The 19,437-nt window shown below is 40.3% G+C and overlaps 1 protein-coding gene across 1 annotated transcript; it reads left to right on the top strand.

Annotated features, from left to right (window-relative positions):
• Positions 1 to 530: 530 nt before the first annotated feature.
• On the top strand, positions 531 to 19,349 carry LOC119882375 (protein Smaug homolog 2). The gene is made up of 13 exons (XM_038692390.1): positions 531 to 857; positions 2,368 to 2,885; positions 3,044 to 3,514; positions 3,718 to 3,960; positions 4,085 to 4,194; positions 4,516 to 4,602; positions 7,306 to 7,597; positions 10,142 to 10,227; positions 10,535 to 10,650; positions 10,904 to 11,102; positions 11,580 to 11,706; positions 15,373 to 15,456; positions 16,461 to 19,349. The coding sequence occupies exons 2-13, from the start codon at positions 2,690 to 2,692 to the stop codon at positions 16,487 to 16,489; spliced, it is 2,040 nt and encodes a 679-aa protein (XP_038548318.1). The 5' UTR covers positions 531 to 857; positions 2,368 to 2,689; the 3' UTR covers positions 16,490 to 19,349.
• Positions 19,350 to 19,437: the final 88 nt, after the last annotated feature.

Below are 19,437 nucleotides of genomic sequence, written 5' to 3'. Positions count from 1 at the left end.
CGTGCACAGGAGGGAAAAGGACTTGAACCACCAACCTTATGATTAAAATAGATGATCCTCCCTACCCCCTGGGAATATTGTCAAATTAAAAGTGTAAACTATAATTGTATCTCACAGGACAAAAAAATGCTGTTATACTGTACTCAACAGGTGGAAACTTTAGGAAATATTGCAACTCCGGGAACACCCCAATCATGACATTTTAAACGAATCGATTAATTGGGAAAATAACATAACAATGTAAAAAGAATTTGGTGCACTACAGCAGTATTTATTGAGTAGTAATAACGTCTCTGGTAGTAACAATCAGCCAAGTTACTCAGCACAGAAAACCTGATATAAAACGTTTCATACGAAGACTTATATCATAATATATGTAAATATACGACGAATGTCTTCCAGTTGTCATTTTTTCCGTATGACCATGCCCGTAGTGCCTACTTTTACTACAAAAAGGCATGTGTGCCAGGGTGGGAACTAGACTGTGGGCGGAACAAAACATTACGTGCCGACCGGGCGTATGACGTTGTACACACGTCTTACGTCAACTCAAAATCGAAGTAGATTTCTCCAGGCGTACTCTTTATTTTCTGCACTGCAATAAACATTTTGTACATACATTCTTTAACATGGTATGTTTGAAACCTAGGGAGCGTGCCGCTGTAAAGGAGCATCCTTAAGGAATACCTCGTATGGGATCGAAATCTACGCTTCTTTCAGCTAAGCTAACGTTACTGCATCTATTAGCAAAACTTGCTAGCTAAGACGCTAGCGCTAGCATTTAGCTGTACCTACCGTCGAGCTAGCTATGCATTAGCACTTTAGCCTAGCTCGCTAACCAGTGACAACTGACAAAGGTAAACAACAAACCTTTTGTGTTTATTGTAAATCGCAACTCACATAACTTTATCTAGTCAACTAGCTACAACCTGCTGTCGATTAAAAGTGACTGCGTTTTAACGTCCCTGTTTGCATCGCTAAGACTGAAGTAACGTTACGAAACGGAGAAAGGGTAAAGCAACAGTGTTCTGAAAAACAGTACAAATGCCGAATCTCTCATCACTGATTTTTGCCGACCAAGCTAGTGTTCAGGAAAACGAGGCTTTCTAAAGTACTGAATCACTATGAAGCAATTGTATAGAAAATGGTTCACTGTTTCGAACAATTTTATACAGTCCCAAATGGCGACATCTGCTGGCCAAATCATTAGTATTGTATCCGTATGCATGGATTAAATCTGAGATTATGATGAAACAGTTAGGATACAAGTGGCTTCACCGCTTTCAGTGTTGTTATTTGGTTCAATAAAGCCAGTCACTTTTAAACAGAGTCTACAGCTATGATAAACACTGAGGCAGATTACCAAGAACACCCAGTATTCAAAACCAGCGCGACACTTCTCTGATGAGGCCGGCTTGTGGTGGTCACGTGGTTTTGGTGTTGTGAAGCAAGGCATCGAAACATCTTGCTGCGATACTCCTGCTTTGAAATGTCTATACTGTGTCGAATAGTCTGTCTCAAACGTCATAACTGAACCAAGCCAAATCTGAATTGAATGCTAGTCTGTTTCAACTTACTAAACCTCACAGGGATAATCACAACACCAGTCTGCTGATCAGATCTTAAAGTCAGACACTCATTAGTTGTTTAATCAAAATTATAGCTCATAATGTTACAGGTGATAGCTGCAGTGTTGGCAGTTAGTTTTGGCATGTAACGTTACCCTAGCTGATTAGAGACTACTTTTCTTCAGTAGGGATAACTAGTATATTATAATTAGCTGTCGTTAATACAGGGCACTGATGGCAGCCCTTATTCTTTGGATAGCAGCCTATTTTGACATTGTACGTTAAGAATTACTCTGTGTTACTGATCTGGACTCTCATCTTTAGGATAATGTGTTTGACACACCTTTTGTGAATCGCTTGAAGTGATACTTTATTAGTCAAAGCTTATCTCAGGTAACACCCTTACAATCATATCTATATAAAATGTCAGGAATTGATTTGCAAGATTTGTTCTAAAACTCCAATTTGACGTAGTATTCCTTATCTCTGCCATCCTTTGCATATCATAAAAGTTTGAAGCAGTGTGTTTGTCATGAATAGGCTGTGTGTGCCATACTCTCTTATTTATATATTACATACCTTCAATGTTAATTCAGTTCGTACCTCACTGAAGCTGATGATCCATCTCCATCATTTAAGACAATCATGTCTCTTGGTTGCAGCCTCGGTTCAGAAGAATGTACATACTGTAAGAATGTACTGGAAGAACATATTCCAGTATTAAGTCTGAGGGAGGAATAGATGGACTTAATCTGCTGAAGCACTCATGTTTTGTCTTTGTCTGTTTCTTTATCTATAGGGCACGGATGATGTGATACGGAACATGCCAGAGTGAAAAATTTTTTTTTCCTGTTTGTGTCATTACCAACTACTACTGACACACACTTTCAGCCTCACTTCTTAAGACATCTTCCCAATAATCCACACGGCGTCCCTGTCTGCAGTTTCTTCTGCACCATGTGAGGGCCCCTCGGTCCAGTCTGAGGGGATCCCAGGACTGTTACAAATACGACCCCGCTGTGCGGGGTGAGACTGATACTGTCTGTGTCTGAGAGAACAGTCTTTCCCATACCCCCCTCCCCATCCACACATTCCTGTTCTCCTTACCGAGGAGACACGCCATGATGTTCCGAGACCAGGTAGGTATCCTCACAGATTGGTTCAAGGGCTGGAATGAGTGTGAACAGACGGTGGCACTGTTGTCCCTCCTGAAGAGGGTGTCCCGCACCCAGGCTCGCTTCTTACACATCTGCCTTGAACACTGGCTAGCAGACTGCACAGAGATCCACATCCTAGAAGCTGAGGCCAACAATGCAGGTAGCTGAGTTTGTTTTTGAGTTTTTATTTAACACTATTGATTTTGTCTGATTGTGAAACACCATTAGTTCTTTTCATAAAATTGATGAAGGCTTATATTAAACCAGTAATGAAAGATTAATTGCAAGTGGAATTGTCTGTTTGCCATTTGTCATTAGCAATTGTCAGCCAGTGGCATCAGGAGCCAAAGGAGAAAGTTGTGTCCTTGCTGCTGTCCCATCTGCCTCTGCTGCAGCCACGCAACAGCGAGGCCAAATGTGAGTACATGAAGCTGCTGCAGAAGGTGTTGAGTCACACTATTGAGAGTAGCCTGTTTGTGGAAGAAAGCAGACAGTTGCTGTCCTATGCACTCATCCACCCTGCCACCACACTGGATGACCGCACCTCTCTGGCCATGTGGCTAAACCACTTGGAGGAGCACCTATCTAGTGGCTATGCACCCAGGGCCCCATCTAGCCCCTACCACCCGCGCCAGGGCTCAGATGAATGGCCCAGCTCTGCTGAGGCTCTGGACCCTGGCCTCACCTGGCACGAAAAGCCCCCTTCATCCAGCACATCTCCAGCGGGTCAGAACGGACACATGCCTTTCCCAGGCGGGATGTCATCTCCCATCAACAGCAATAACGCGGGTAACGTTTGGCATTCTCCTCATTTCTGAAATTGGGTGAAAACATGAGGAAAATTGACAAATGAGACCATCGTAGACATATACCCCTTATTGTACCAAATGGTGTGCATTTTGTTAACGATCTTAGATTGTTAACAACTTTTTAATTTCTTTGAAAAGAATTCAAAAGAATTTCTGTTGTTCCTCATTTGTTTCCCTCACCAGGTCTAGGTGGGCAGATGCAGCCCAGCCCTCTGAAGAAGCCCATGTGCGTTATTCCTTCCAGTCTACAGGCTTGTGGCTCTGAGTGGGTTAGCCAGGATGATGCAGGGGGCCGGCAGAACTTATTTCCAACAGACCACGCACCCCTTTCACCCCAGAGCAGTGTAGCCTCCTCAGGCAGTGAGCAGACAGAAGAACAGGGCTCCAGTCGCAACACCTTCCAAGAGGATGGCAGTGGCATGAAAGGTCAGAGTTCATTACTGTAGCGGCATTTGGCTCTGGTAAAAGCCGTGCACAGCCAACAGCTGTGGTGATATAAGCCGAAATGTAACATTACTTTTTTTTGTCCTTTGGTGTGTATTTGTTCTAGATGTTCCCGCATGGTTAAAGAGTCTACGCCTTCATAAATATGCATCACTTTTCTCGCAGATGACCTATGAGGAGATGATGATTCTCACAGAGCAGCACCTGGAGTCACAGGTTTTTAAGCCTCCCTTTGACATACACTGGGGCTGGGCTTTGATTATTCCACCCTCCTTATCAATTGTGAACATTACTGTCGTCAAACCTGATGATACATCAACTCTCAATGAGGCGTGAAATTAAGCAACGCACCCTACAGTTATATTGAGCCAGTCACACATACAAATGGTGCGATTTTGCCTCTGCCCCTTGGCTTTAATGTAACAAATGGTGATTAGGTTTGTTATTTAGTAACTGTATAAATTGCGTAGTGTTCCCACAAGAAATCACTTGTCTGCTTCTTGTGCCATCCTGTTGCTTTCTATTTGTCCTTTCTAGAACGTTACTAAAGGAGCACGGCATAAGATCGCCTTGAGTATCCAGAAACTGCGAGAGAGACAGAGTGTGCTCAAGTCTTTAGAAAAGGTAATTCAGAATGCTGATGTTCTTCTCATACTAAAGAAAACAGTTTTTTTCCAAATGAATTTTCACTTGTATCAAAAATGCATTTGAGTGTGTACTCCGTGATGTTCATGTGACACTTTCTTTAGTTCAGTGAAGAATTTCCCATTTTGCTTGTTGGAACAGAAACAGACACAAAGCAGAGCCAGTAGAGATTATGTGTCTTCCTCCCAAGATATTTCAATGGGGCAAATGTTTGCTGCCCCTTAGCCTCAAAACCAGGGCCCGTATTCATAAAAAATCTTAATGCAAAGAGTAGCTCCTAGTGACAAAATTCTAAGAAAATTCTTAGAAATGTGGGCGTTTACTCTTACAATTGCAGAAAAAATCCTAGTAAAGAAAAAAGTAATTCAGAAAGCATCTTAACCCTTAAAAGAGGCCCTAAGGTCAAAATTGTTAGGAGCACGGACGAGGACTTTTTAGAGGCTTAAGAGTTTCCTTAGTAGAGGAGAAAATGGCAGAAAGACAAAGAGGGAGAAGAAATGTGTTGCAGACAATGGATGACAGTGAGTTAATCAGACGCTATAGATTAGATCGTGCAGGGATCATGTTTGTGACTGATCTTATTAGAGACGCGCTAACATCTCCGACACAGCGCAGGAATGCCATAGCGGCAGAAATGAAAGTAATCACTACATTAAGATATTTGGCAACTGGGAAAATGCAACAATCCAGCAGTGATGATTTGGGTCTGTCACAACCTTCTCTAAGCAGAGTGATCACACAAACAATTACAGCACTTTCAGAACCTCTTATTGTGTCACAGTTCATTTCGTTTCCACTGGACATTCCCACCTTGCAGGCTCAAAAAACTGCATTTATGAATATAGCAGGCTTCCCTGGTGTGCACAAGCAGGGGGGATGAACTGTTCCCACGTCTGCTTCTTGCCCTGTGCTGTGACACCCGGCCCGAATTTTCCTTTTTGAATGGCCTTGTGTTCATCCACTAACTGGGCTAACAGTAAACACTGTTCATCTGTCCAGTTGGGCTTTCTCTCCCTTCTTGGTTTTGATTCCATGTTTGATACATTAAAACCAACATTCAAACCACCACTTAAATAGACATGCCAGCAATCAGTGTAATTGGAAAGAGTGGAACAATTTTTATCATTCTAAGCCAATCAAATACCTTATAGGAAATTAACAGCATGGTAAACAAAAAAAAACAGGATTTATATACACATATATAGTGTGTGTGTGTGTGTGTGTGTGTGAATAATCACAGTTTCACCATTATTAATATGCATTAATTAATTTAACAACACTAAGTTGATTTTTAATATTTAATTACATTAACAATTATACGTCTATAATATTTAAGTATTATCTAATTAATATAAGACGAATATTGACTTTATTTATGCCCCAGGTGAAATTGTTATTAATGAGAGGAATAAACTGAACTGTTATGCTCCGTACTTGTATAGCGCCTTTCTAGTCTTTTCGACCACTCAAAGCGCTTTTACATTACATCTGCATTCACACACATTCATACACTAAGTGCTCAAACGGAAACTAACATTCACACTCACTCATACACTGGCGGAACAGCCGCCAGGGGCAATTCGGGGTTCAGTATCTTGCCCAAGGACACGCAACCAGGGGGAGCCAGGGATTGAACCTCCGACCTTCCGATTAACGGCCAACCCGCTCTACCTCCTGAGCCACAGCCGCCCCAAGTTATTGTCATCAACTCTCATCCATACATATAGGTTTTAGTGAAGGTGATTGAGAAATTGAGAACATCTCTTGTGCAGTGTTATTAATAACTGAAATGCACGTAATTGGTAGTCCTGGAAGTTTGTAAGCTCCTGGTGTTATGTTAGTGTTTTACACCTGGCATATTGGCATACAAAGCCTAATATTTTACCAACACAGACAGGAGGAGGCAACAGGATGTAACGTTAAATGTTCAGTTACTGACTGTCTTGAGAGGACTATGGTCAGCGCAAAAGTTTAAGTACTTTGACCGCGGTGAGCTCACGGTGCTGCTGTTGCGGTGAGTCTGAAAGGTTACATGCTGCTTTTTTTTTGTTTTACGTTGCACCGAACGCCCGACTCTCACCGCTACGCCATCGATTGTAAGTGACACATTTATATTTAATTCCCTACCAGCTTGCCACGTTATTTAACTCAATTATTATGAATTACCTTTACTTGGGCGTGCAAAGCTGGGTGGTGATCCTGCATGTGCTGCATCAAATTTGATGTAGGTATTCGCTCCTTTAGTAGCAACCTTTTAACGGCAAGTTTTTGAATAGATGATACGTCAGTAACGCCCTGGTCAGTATTGGTGTACCCGAAATTCTCCCACACTGCCGACTTCTGCCGTCTTTTTTTTTTTTTGGTGGAAATAAAGCTTCACAGTTTAGTGCCCTCTGCCATAGTTAAGCCAGTGTACTCTAGTAGCCTAGCCTCCATATCTCTGATAATCACGGCAATTTAAGCAGATGTACTGCTTTTGTAACTTTTTGTTTTCATTTTGTGCAAGTTGCAACAGTTCCTTTACCTGCAACAGAAACACTCGGTGTAGTGCAGTCTTTACGATTAATTAACTGTGATGTTTAAAAGCGCGGTTATTAGTGATATCCGGTAATCGCTACATCCCTACCTCTGAATCGCTTATACATATACGCATGTGAAACTGATGTTGTCATCTCATTGCAGGATATTTTGGAAGGGGGAAACCTGCGAAACGCCCTCCAAGAGATGCAACAAATCATCATCACACCCATCAAGGCCTACAGCCCACCCAGTGCAGCACAGACTGCCTCGGACACCTCCACCGCCCCGGACACAGCCACCTCCTCTACAGAAGCCACAAAAACAGGAGCAGACAAAGAGCCGGCCTCAGAGGGTTTCCAGTCCCACAACCCACCTCCCTGTGATGGAGACTCATCAGCCACACCCATCTCAGACGGCGACATTGCTGGACAGTTCACCCGAGTCATGGGTAAAGGTAAGAGAGATGGTTTTTCCCAGCTTGAATTATAATTACAGCCGTATTTTCAATTTACCATTCATCAGCCATAATCCTTGAGAGGGTTGTTTTATCTCGACTACAGATCTATCTTGATAACAGTGATTTTCTTGAACAATTCCAATCCAGCTTTCGACCAAAGCATAGCACAGAAACTGGCCTGGTTAAGATCACCAATGACCTCTGCAGCCGATTCCGGTCTACTCTCTATTAGGGTTGCTCAGTTATATCAAAAATCGTAATCAAGATTATTTTGGTCATAATTGAGATCACAATTATTAACACGATTACGGATTAGGTTAGGAAACATCATGCATATATTAACCTTTTAAAATTAAATGCTTCATTTCTTTAATTAATATGCATTAGCCCAAAAAGCCCCTTCACTAAGAAATAGTAGTGATCGCATGTTATTAACTTTAAACAGCATCTTATATGGATGGAGGCGCAAAGCAGTGTTTGCCCTGGTTGAAGAAAAGGTAAAGGGTGCGCTGGATTTATAACATAAGATAAAACGAGTGTCATGGCGAAACAGCATGCGGCACAATAATCGATTAAGTTCTTTTTATAATCGTTGGAAGCCAAAATTGAAATTGTGATTAAAAATTTGTTTAATAGAACAGCCCGAATCTCTATCCTCATCCTCCTGGATCTCACTGCAGCCTTTGAAACCATATCCCATAAGCTCCTCATTGCTAGCATTGGAGTTGGGGGTTCAGCATGGAGTACTACAAGAGCCACTTCTGTTTATTATTTTCTACTTAGCCATGTTCTACTTCCACCTCCAGTACTCTCACTGCCTGTCTCCATGATATACAGATGTGGATGATGAACAACTACCTAAAATTCAACACTAGTAAGACTGAGCTACTGCTCATTGGTTCTAAATCTACATTCTCAAAAATTAGTATCTGTTCACTCCCAGTTGCTGAAGCCATCGTACCTGTCTCCACACAGGTTAGGAGCCTTGGTGTTATCTTGGACAGTACCCTTTCTTTCTCCAGTCATATAAACAATGTCTCTCAGATAGCCTTTTTTCCATCTGCGAAACATCTCGCAATGACTACATCAATGCGATCCTGGCAGGCATCCCCCAATAAACCAACTCATCCAGAACTCTGCAGCATGGATTGTTACACACTCACAGTCCACGGAACATGTCCCTCCACAGCTGATTCAATTACACTGGCTCCCTGTGCCACAACAAATTAACTTCAAAATGTTATTATTAACATTTAAAGCTCTTCACAATCTATCCCTTGCTTATTTCAAAAACCTCCTTCAGACTTTAACTCCCTCTCGCTCTTTACGGTCTTCCACAGTAAGTCTACTGGCACTGCCAGCTGTCAGCCTTAACACAATGTGTTACCTTCTCCTATGCTGCACCCAAACTGAAAAGTGCTCTTAAAAGCCATCTTTTTAAACTAGCTTTCTCACTTTAACAGCATCTACTGCATCTTGTTCTATACTGCAATATCGATTTTTATTTTATTTCGATTGTTGGTGTTTTCTTATTGTTTTCTCATTGGTGGTATGTCAGTCTTTCCCACATAAAGACATTACTTGGACGGACGGCCTAGGTATATTAATGTCCGCCAAAGTATATTTGGCCACCCATTTGAGCATTTTGCAGAGAAACAGAGAGAGATGTTATCTGGTATTACGTTACATGACGCTGAAATTGTCGATATTTTACAAGCACGGACAAGGTAAAGCAACAGTGAACACGCCAGTGCAGTGCAGATGTCATGCTATGAAAAAAAATTGTGGGTGGAAAATCCAAAACACTCTCCTTCTACACTGTATGTTTTCTTATTGCTGCTTGTTGTTTTTTGTTACGGATCTTATATGATGTAAAGTCACGTCGAGTTTCATGAAAGACGTCATCAAATAAAATCTATAGTTAGGGCCTGAACATGAAACATGTGAGGACCCTATTGAAATTATAAGTATTATTCTTCCTTTCTTTCTTTTTCCCATTTGAATCACACTTTTCTAATGTACCTGAAAACTCACCAAACTTTGCACACACATCAGGCGTGGTGAAAAATTATGTATTTTAAGGGTCTCACATATGGGTGTGGCAAAATGGCTCCATAGCGCCACCTACAAAATTTGAAAAAATTAGACCCCGTTCAACCTACAGGCACAAAATTTTGTGGGGACATGTATCATATCAGGAAACACATTAAAGCCCATGCACCTGAAGCATGCAAAACCCATTTTTCACTGTTCACACCGTTTGCCTACTTTAACAAACTGCTCCTAGGGAATTAATTGGATCAGCTTCAGTTTTCTACTATTCTAAAGGCATTGATGATGAAAAGTTGTGCTATCTGTGAGTTTTCAAAGATCAACTGCGACGCAGCTGCGTCATGGCCCGACACGCGTCAGGCCGCGAGGGCCCACCCAACGCTGCTTGCATCTTTAATTATTATTAAATCTATATCTGCAGATGTACCTCAGATCTGAAATTTATTATTGGACATGAATGTATAAACCCTGGCTGTTTTGTTGTTTCAGTGTGCACCCAGCTGCTGGTGTCAAGGCCAGATGAGGAGAATATCAGCTGTTACCTTCAGCTCATTGAGAAATGTCTGATACATGAGGTGAGTAAGTTTTTTCTTTTGCTGAATGAGTTTCAGTCATTTGTGTGCATGAATTTTGTGTAAGCACACCTAATGTCAGATTTATTGCAGAAATATTAAATTATGTAAATACCGTGTAGATAAATTTACATTAAATGTTAGTGATAGAGAAAGTTGTAATCATCTATAGATTTTCCTCTTGAAATGAAGAATAAAACGAGCTCTTTCCTTTAAAAATAACAAATTCCAGGTGCGTGTGCTGAAGCCCTTTCAACTCTGTTTGAAAATCGGATGCCTTTTTTCTTTTGCGGTATGTTCTCTGTGTCAGGCTTTTACGGAAACTCATAAGAAAAGGCTGGTCTCCTGGAAGCAGCAGGTCCTCAAACTGCTCCGCCTGTTCCCTCGGAAAGCTATGCTGGACATGCCTGTGTACCGACAGAAAGGGTAAGACTCTGCTGGCCGTCTTTTAGCTTTGATCTCCCTATTTAGCAGGGGAGATGTCACACCAGCTCAATGTTACCTTCTTCATGCACTTATCCCTACTGTCTAACTTTTACTTTGATTCTCTTTCCCCCTCCCTTATTTCTCTCTCTTCCTCATTCAAATAATACCTACAATTTCATATGAAGAAGCTTCAGAAGTTGAACATGCAGTTCTCTTAACTCTCATTGATTTTTATTTGTTTTTCTTACTCCAGCTGGACCTATGGGTCCAACTCCCTCCCCACAGCAGGCTCTGTGAGTGGAGGTGTAGCACGGCGAGGCCAAAGGCAGTTCCAGATGACGCCTCGTGGACTCCCAGCTGGGCGCATGGGTCTTCTGAGTCCCGGCGGGATTGGAGGAGCTTCTCCACGACACACACTCACTAGTCCTGCGCTGGCAGGCCAGGGTAGACAAGTCAGTATTCCTGTCACTGAATGAGCATTTTACCAGCAGTTTGGGTCACGTGTAGCTTGCTTTAAATTGTGATGGATCATATTTATCGATCATGTGCATAAATCTAACTACATAGGTTAAAGTATTTATTTAGGGTATCTGAAACTGACTTCATATTTTTAGTGCAGTTTGTGTTCTGAGTCTTTCTTCAATATCTCTATTTGTTATGTCTGAAGCTACTGACCCACCTAATGACATGCCCAAGGACTCTAATACACTTTGTAAAGATTTATTCTGAAAGGAAAACATGAGACTTTGGCATTTTAATCAGTACTCACAAGACAGTACAAGGGGTTAGGCATCACATTCTGATATGAATTGATCATTATCATAGCTTGAAGAGTTTCTGTTTAATGGCTTCACTGAAAGATAAGCAAACCATGCCAACCTCCTATGATGAGTGGCATTTGCGTAATGAGAACTTATTTCCCTCTATAGAACCTGTGGTTTGCCAACCCTGGGGGCAGTAACAGCATGCCAAGTCAGAGTCGCAGCTCTGTGCAGCGGACCCACTCACTCCCTGTCCACACTTCCCCGCAAACCATGCTCATGTTCCAGCAGCAAGGTATTGTATGAGCCTCTTTTATTCTCCATGGGTTCACGTGGGTGTATGCACTCACCTTTTAGTCTATCACTGTCCTTGTTTACATTTTGATATTTGTCAGTTATGCTTCACTTCATCTTCTGTTTACATTTTACCACACTAGTGTCAAGTAATTTACTTTTTTTTTATATACACCCCAGTATCACACATCGCAAATTTGCCTCAAGGAGCTTTACAGTCTGTACAGCAGATGACACGCTGTTATCCTTAGACCCCTTGATTCAGATAAGGAAAAACTATGTGTTTCTTATCTAGAGCTCCTCAAGGGAAAAAAAATCAAGCTTACTTGGAAATGGTTAATGGAATAGAGATTATTTGGAATTGGCAGATTTGACTCTCTTGTTAGTGGGTTTTGCGGGCAACACAAGCTACATTATAAAAAAGGCCATTTGGTCAGATGCCAAAATAGAGAACTGCTCTACCTCTGTGCCAAGGACAAAATAACAAGACAAGACGTAGCGGCATGTTGCAGTAAACAATCTGTCACCTCGTACAATATACATAACCTTTTAGTTCCCTTGTCTCCTGTGCCAGATGCCACACGAGTATTGCAAATTCATCTGTAATGGTCCTGTCATTTTCCAACAGAGTCATCATAGGACGTTTCCATAACATAGCATTCTGTGTGAAAGCCAAAAACTCATAACTTAAACAAATGTATGAACCCAGCAACAATTACAGTTTCCTCGACTACAGCTAGGGGCTCGTGCTGTTGTTACGTTCCAAATTATATACAAAAACAACAATAATACAGTATTTCTATAAACCATCATTCATAACAGAGGACTGGATATACAAGATGTATTGTATTTTAAAAGAAATAATTGCTTAAATGTTAGACACCTTTAATGTCAAACTAAAAACCGGAGACCTTCACAAGACCATAGACAGTGCCTCCTAACTCATTGTGCATTAGGTGATTTCAGTGTGTGGACATTGTTACTGAACTGTTGAGCTTTTTCAGTTAATGCTCTGCTGTTCAAATTTTCCCTCTTAATGTAGTGAGAGCTAGCGGTGGGGGAAAACAATGGTGTATTCTAACCACAGGACTGCCACTGATGATTTATTGCACCTTTCTCCGTAAACCACCAGTTACTTGAACTGACGAGCTTTCGAGGTTTCCATCATAAGCCATCACTACACATGATTTAATAAAAACAATGTCACATTTTCTAAGTTTACTGTAACAGATAATAGTAAAACAAGGAATCAGATATACATGTACAAAGTGGGCAAACAGATAAGAGACTGGAAGGAGTTCACTTGGATAGTCTTTGGTAACTCCTTCTCTGTTCTATTAAAATATGTGTCTTGCAATAAAGAGACCAATCAAGAGTGTATTCTTCTGGGCATTCCAAATGATCCAATTTAAAGCCATCTAGCTCGTTACTGCACAGTCTTGCAGCTAAGTACAAAGATCAGTTAAAGGTCAAACTGAACACCCAATTGGCCAATCCCTGGCCTGTGTACTAAAGATTCACTTTTAAGCTCTGCTCTGTACCTCCTCATACGTGTATTATTCTTTATTGTGTCTGCATCCACTTGAAACAGATTGGAGTTTACAACTGACATCAGAATAAATCTCAAGAGCATCTTGAGTGACCACTTGTGATCACATTCTGGTTTGTGAGCAAGTGAAATCTAAACTGTGACTGATGCTAAACATAAAAGACAAACTTTGTTTTAGCCATTCAACTAGGGAAGAGGACTGCAGAGGCGACCTGGCACCTTACCTCAGTGAAAAGGGTCTCACCCACTTACATGTTCAGACAGACTACATTTACATCCAATAGCCATTTATTTTAAGGAAATGTGTGAACAGCCAGTAAAGTATTTGTGATGAAAATGTAGTGGGAAATAAGGCGGTCTTATAGATGTGCTTGCTTTTCATACATGCAGTAGTTTGGTTCAGCATAAAGGTTACCAAAAGCATTATCAATTAACATAAAGAAAAATGTTTTATTGAAATAGTTTTAAGATTTAGATTTTCCCCAGTGAGTCTAGCAAACCTATAGGTATATCATTTCTTTACTGGGGTCTAATTTTTTGTAGTTTTGACAGTGATTTGTACCTCTTATGATAATATTATGAAGCTGCGCCAGTGCTGGTATACATACTTTACAATAGATTCCATTACAACAAGCAACACAAATGACCACATGATGAAAATAGTTCTAATCGCCAAATCATATTTTCATTATCATCGCAATAAACACATTGCAAAAGGCTGCCTGAAGCTCAATAAAAGAGACAATGGTATTAGCTCCCTCGGGGCTACAGACCGTATTATCACGCTGCAGCCTCTGTCCTGCTCACTGTTGGCTTACACACACACATACACACAACAGCCAGCAGATCAGAGAGGCTGTGGTGTAGACAGTGTAGTGAAAGTGAAGTTAAGATAACTCCAAGAAGGCGATATTTTAATCTGCTCTGTCCACAGTCTCTCATCCTCTATGTTTTACACTAGCACAGCACGCTGGCATGGCTAACAGTGAATTGTTACAAGTAAAACTAAATGTTCCCTTCATGTGGTCTAATTGTTTAGATTAGTTTGCCACGTACCTGAAAATTTGGCACATTCTGATAAACCTATCTGCTGGCTGAGACAAACCAGCCGCTGCTCTCTCTACCAGCAGTAATATTACCTGCAGGCAGTGACAAACAGCAGCAGCAGGAAGAAGGACAGAGGAGAGGAGGATACTCTGACTGATGTCTGAGTTCTTCATTCATTCTTAACATCACTCAGTGTAGTGATGTCTGGAATATAATTTATTTTGTTGACATTTTAGATTTGTTTCCACTAAGATATCATTGAGTGTATATAGGGAAATTTAATGTTGCTGCTCTATTTAGTTACATTTAAAATATTCAATTCTAATCCTGTAGTGAATTTAAAAACAACCAGGCAGCTAAAATGCACTCTTCAATATTTATTTATCACAAGTCATATGGTCATCAATGTGTTATCGCACATCACAGACTTTCCTCATGTCGTCCAGATTAAACTGTTTCAAACCAATTCCACCTTCACCTATTTTTTTTCATTCAAAATGAAGATGCACTTACCTTAAAGTCCATTGTAATGCTGGACTGTGTTGTAAAAGTGTTTGTGTGCACAGCTGTTCAGTTTGATTGGTCAAAGTTTAAACAGGAAGTAACTGTAAACTCTACTAGACATTACCAACAGACAGTTTGGATAATCAACTCTGTTGGCTTCAGTTGGTCCTTATTAGCGGCAGATTCAACATGTTGAATCTTGTTTTGTTTGGTTTAACTACTTTAATTATGCATTTAGTATCAGTCACCTGGTTTGTAGATTATTAGGTCAAAGAATTATCTGAACATTACATTAACATGATAGCAGGTATTCGTCAGCACAACTAAACAGGGTATCTTTTAGGTGGTTAAACTATATGAAGCATAGTCATGTCCTGATGATGGCAACTGTTCTTTTGTAAGTAAAATTGGCCAGTTAATTATCTTTAGACATTATGTATTTAGAGAGAAATACACATGCTTTTTAAAATTTAGAGCATGAAAGAATTTGACTTTATGGCAGTCCTGACAGTAATCTAAATCGTAATATTCCTGTGGACTGAAACTGTTTCTTACTAATTCCCTCAGAATGCCAAGTTCCAGGTGCTGACCTGGAGATCAACCCCACGCTGGAGTCACTGTGCCTCAGTATGACAGAGCATGCCTTAGGGGGTAAGTGTCCTCAGCAGCCCGCTACTAAATAGGCCACAGGCTGGTAAACCTCACACACCTACCAACAAGACAACACATTATGTATTATAACTCTGCAATGAGAAAAGGGATTTTATTAACAGTTTGTGTCTATCAGGGAAAGCATTACATACTAATTTGTTCACACACAACTTCCCCTTTGCAAACATAATTCATATTTCATTAGATGTATTTCTGTATTAAAATTATATAACATGTAAATTATACACAAACATGAGTCAAGTTACAGTCTGGTTCCTCTTGCGTAAAGAGAAAGGCACATACCTCTGTGCATCGTATGTTGTACTTTTGCATGAATTTGCATGATCATGTCATACAAGTTTAAGACTCAGTAGCTCTGTAAGATTTTACTGACTGATAAGTTACTGGTGTCTTTTTGTGTTCAGTCTGAAAGAATGTTTGGCTCACTTTCTGGAGGTGTAAAAGATCAAATAGCAGGAAAATACACATTGGTATTTATCTACAGATTGCTGTTTAAACTAAATTTGTATTTAAATTTAAAATTATATAATAATTAATAGTAATGAATAATTATATGAAAATAATAAAGAAATTACATCAAAGATCATCCTCTCTTTAGTTGACGTACACAGCAATGGCAGATGAACAAATGCATATTTTGGAGAAAGTAGTTCCAAAGCAATTGTGAGGACGTTGTTTATATTCAATCAGCAGTGACGTGTGTCTTCCCAACTTGTGGAAGGAGCTGCTGCTTATCCAGAAATGTATCTAATAAATATAAGAAATGCAAAGTCCAGTGGTTGACGTGCCATAAAAATGCATGAAAAGCATGCAATTAATGTAAAAATTCATGGGCACATGAAGAGGCATCAATAACTTTTAATGCCTGTGGAAAGGAGAAGAAGCAGTAGAACGCTCAAACTGTGAACTGAATTGTGAATGGTGCAGTGTATTTTATGACTGTATATGTCTTGAAACATATTTATTTCCAATCTCCTCCTCAGATGGAACAGACCGGACATCAACAATATGAAAAGAAGAAAGGAAAAAAACACTTCATTTGAGGCCTGTTAAGTTCCTCATCACCCAGCACAAAGATATACGTATGCTTAAGAAAACCAGGCAAAGCAGTCACTACAAAATGACAAAAAAACTGTGTATATGTTCTCTAATATTTTTGTACTTTATTATATACAACTAAGTTTATTAAAAATGGAATACAGATGATTATTATATTGCAAGACAGAGGAAAAAAACACAAAACTGCTCCATGTCACCTGCAGGACTGTGACATGATGTGCAGAGGCTCAGTTTGCCGTGGTCTGAGCGAAAAATGGTGGATTGGTGCTGTCTTAAGGGTTCAGCCCTATGAGTTACTTTTCTTTTCCTCCTGCCTCGGAGCAAGGCTTCTTTCCAGAACACATCCCCAGCACCACATAAGATTAGTAGATTCAAAAAATTTCCAGCCAGAAGTAAGGCACTTTTATTAAAAATTTCTCTGATATTAGCCTCCAAACTATAACTGGCCCTGCGATACACTCACTTGTAGACAAGTGTTTGATATACAGAAACCAATACACTTCCTGGCCACCCTAATTGTTCTGCATTCAGTGCTAGTGAGGACTTGTGTTGGTTGAAACATAGACAGCTTTCTTTGGTTCTTTTGATCCTCTCTAGACAACATGTTTGTGCAGGAAACGGGAGGACCAAAAGGATTTAGGAAATGCTTGTAATTCAACTGTAGGCTTATTCTTTGTCTTGGTTGTTTTCCCTGAACTCATAATCAAAGTGACTGTCCTCCTCTAAACTTCTACAAAGCCAAAGAGAAGGGTTGTGCGATTGTTAATTTGAGAAGGATATTTGGAGTGAAATGTAACAGAATGGTATAATTGTTTTTAAAGAACAGCAGTTTGAAGACTTCATGCCAGCTGCAATTTGTCTGTTATTTTATGCCCTACTACATAAATGATGATGAATCTCATTTTGTGCCGAGGAATCCCCAGAGGAGTGAATAAGGGCTGGTGGGGTTTGTACTGTGCGAGAGCTGATTTGATATTGAATTGATAAAAGGAAGGAGGGTAGAGTGTTTTCAATTTACACTCTAATGCTGGGTGAGAAAACTAAATGAAACCCATCTCAGCCCTCCGCCCCCCATATGATTGGCTCGGGAAAATGAAGCTTGATCTTGTAATAAATGCTCCGGATCGCAGCGTCTCACCCTCGCAGTGCCCTCTTCCTCAAATGGCCAACGTGATGATTTGATGAATCATACTTTTCAAGGTGCTTGACGATGTCCATATTTTCTGGTTGTGTCTCAGTGTGTTTCAGTCTCAGAACCCTAACATTATCATGTGGTATCAGTGTTGAATCAAAAACTGTCTTATACGGCCTCTGTCTTTGAATGTGGCAGAGCGGAGGTGCATGTGTGTGTAATATGGTCTTAACTTTTGGATCACTTTTGGTTGCATCATAAGGCAGGGATAACCATTCACATTTTATTTCAGCAGAGTCATAGGAGGTCTGTCTAGTAAAAGATGGTTATTTACAGATATGTTTTCCAATTGTATTTTTTACTCTCCCTTGATATTGATAACTTATGCTTATTTTCTATAATCGCATGTTTTGCCACACTAATACAGCACTGTTGTAGATAGAGAACGTGGTGGTTGATGGTGCCCAGTCACCAACAGCTAGAGAGCAGAAATCTTGCAACTAATGTTGTATGTTTATATCGCCTAAATGTCACTGTTTACATCTCTCTGGGATAACGCCCAATTCATGTTATGTGATGTCATGAATTCTCCATTGTCTCATTATGTAACACATTAAAGATCTGACGTCTTCTCGCACATGAGCTGGCTGGGTAGAGCCTGAAAACAAAAGTCATCTACCCTAGTAATCCATGGACTCTGTCTGAGTCTCAGTAGATTTACAGTGATAACTGTATGAGGCATGTAACGCCTGCTTCTCTGGTCATGCAGTGAAGAGAGAGAATAGCTTTTCCTGGCCTTGTGAGTGAACTGTTGGCTGTCATGTCCTGATAAACTGTTAATGTGGTGCCTGAAATGCACAGCTCCAGCATCCTCAATATGTTGATTTAATGGTCTTGAGTAGTATTCTAGTCATGGATTTCTTCAGAGCAGGCTCTTGGATAGATCTGACTTACTAAATGCATCACACTCATGCTTGTGAAAAAGGATGTCTGCTAGTTAACAATGCTGACAATTTTAAGACTTGGCTATCTCATTTTTAACTATTCACTATACTGTATATCATATTGTGTTTTGTTACAAATGGCTCAGATTATCCTTTTCATGGCCTCTGTAGCTTTGTACAACCCACATATTACTGCAAATAGACACAGGTACAATGCAGCAGATTTCAAGTGTCTGTGCATAATGAAGATGCAGCAGGGGATGACGATGCTTATCTGAGACAAAAATTATGTGATTATGAGTAAACTGAACACTAATAATAGGCCAAGGAATATGTTTACTCCATGTTTACATTCCAGTGATGCATGAAATGATTTGGGAAATACACTTCATAAGTTCAGCCTGGTGTATTTTCACATACCAAGCATCCACTAGGAGGTACAGAGCCTGTGTCATATGGAGACTTACCAAGTGGTCTCGAGGTCATGTTAATGTACCTGCCAGGCTTAATTATTGAATTAATGCAGCCAGCTAGAGGCTACATTGATTATATTTGTCTTGTACAATTTATATTTAATTCTGATGACTCCCGTGACATTTTCTAATATTTTATGAACGTTTTGCATCCCATGCTTACTCTACTTTTTTACGGTCACTTGTGTGTGAATGGTATGAAGTGCAGCATCCGTCGGATCATTGAGAGTCCAAATAAAGAGGTTCATTTCTTATGCAACTTCACTTGTGGTTTGTGTTTAATTACTCTGTTACACATTGGATACGACTTTTAGCAGCTGAGAATAAGTTGGTTATCTTTTATTGCTGTCAT

This window comes from Micropterus salmoides, unplaced genomic scaffold (assembly GCF_014851395.1).
Source record: "Micropterus salmoides isolate LMB-PRFRI ecotype aquatic unplaced genomic scaffold, ASM1485139v1 Ms_hic_scaffold_3, whole genome shotgun sequence".
NCBI classification, from domain to species: Eukaryota; Metazoa; Chordata; class Actinopteri; order Centrarchiformes; family Centrarchidae; genus Micropterus; species Micropterus salmoides.
This window is presented reverse-complemented; position numbering and strand designations above follow the sequence as displayed.

Excerpts from the sequence above, each read along its gene's own strand:
- LOC119882375 (XM_038692390.1), top strand. The coding sequence starts at position 2,690 with ATGATGTTCCGAGACCAGGTAGGTATCCTCACAGATTGGTTCAAGGGC. Across the intron at positions 2,886-3,043 it reads AGCTGAGGCCAACAATGCAG|CAATTGTCAGCCAGTGGCAT; the intron begins GTAGCTGAGTTT and ends ATTTGTCATTAG. Across the intron at positions 3,961-4,084 it reads GGATGGCAGTGGCATGAAAG|ATGTTCCCGCATGGTTAAAG; the intron begins GTCAGAGTTCAT and ends TATTTGTTCTAG.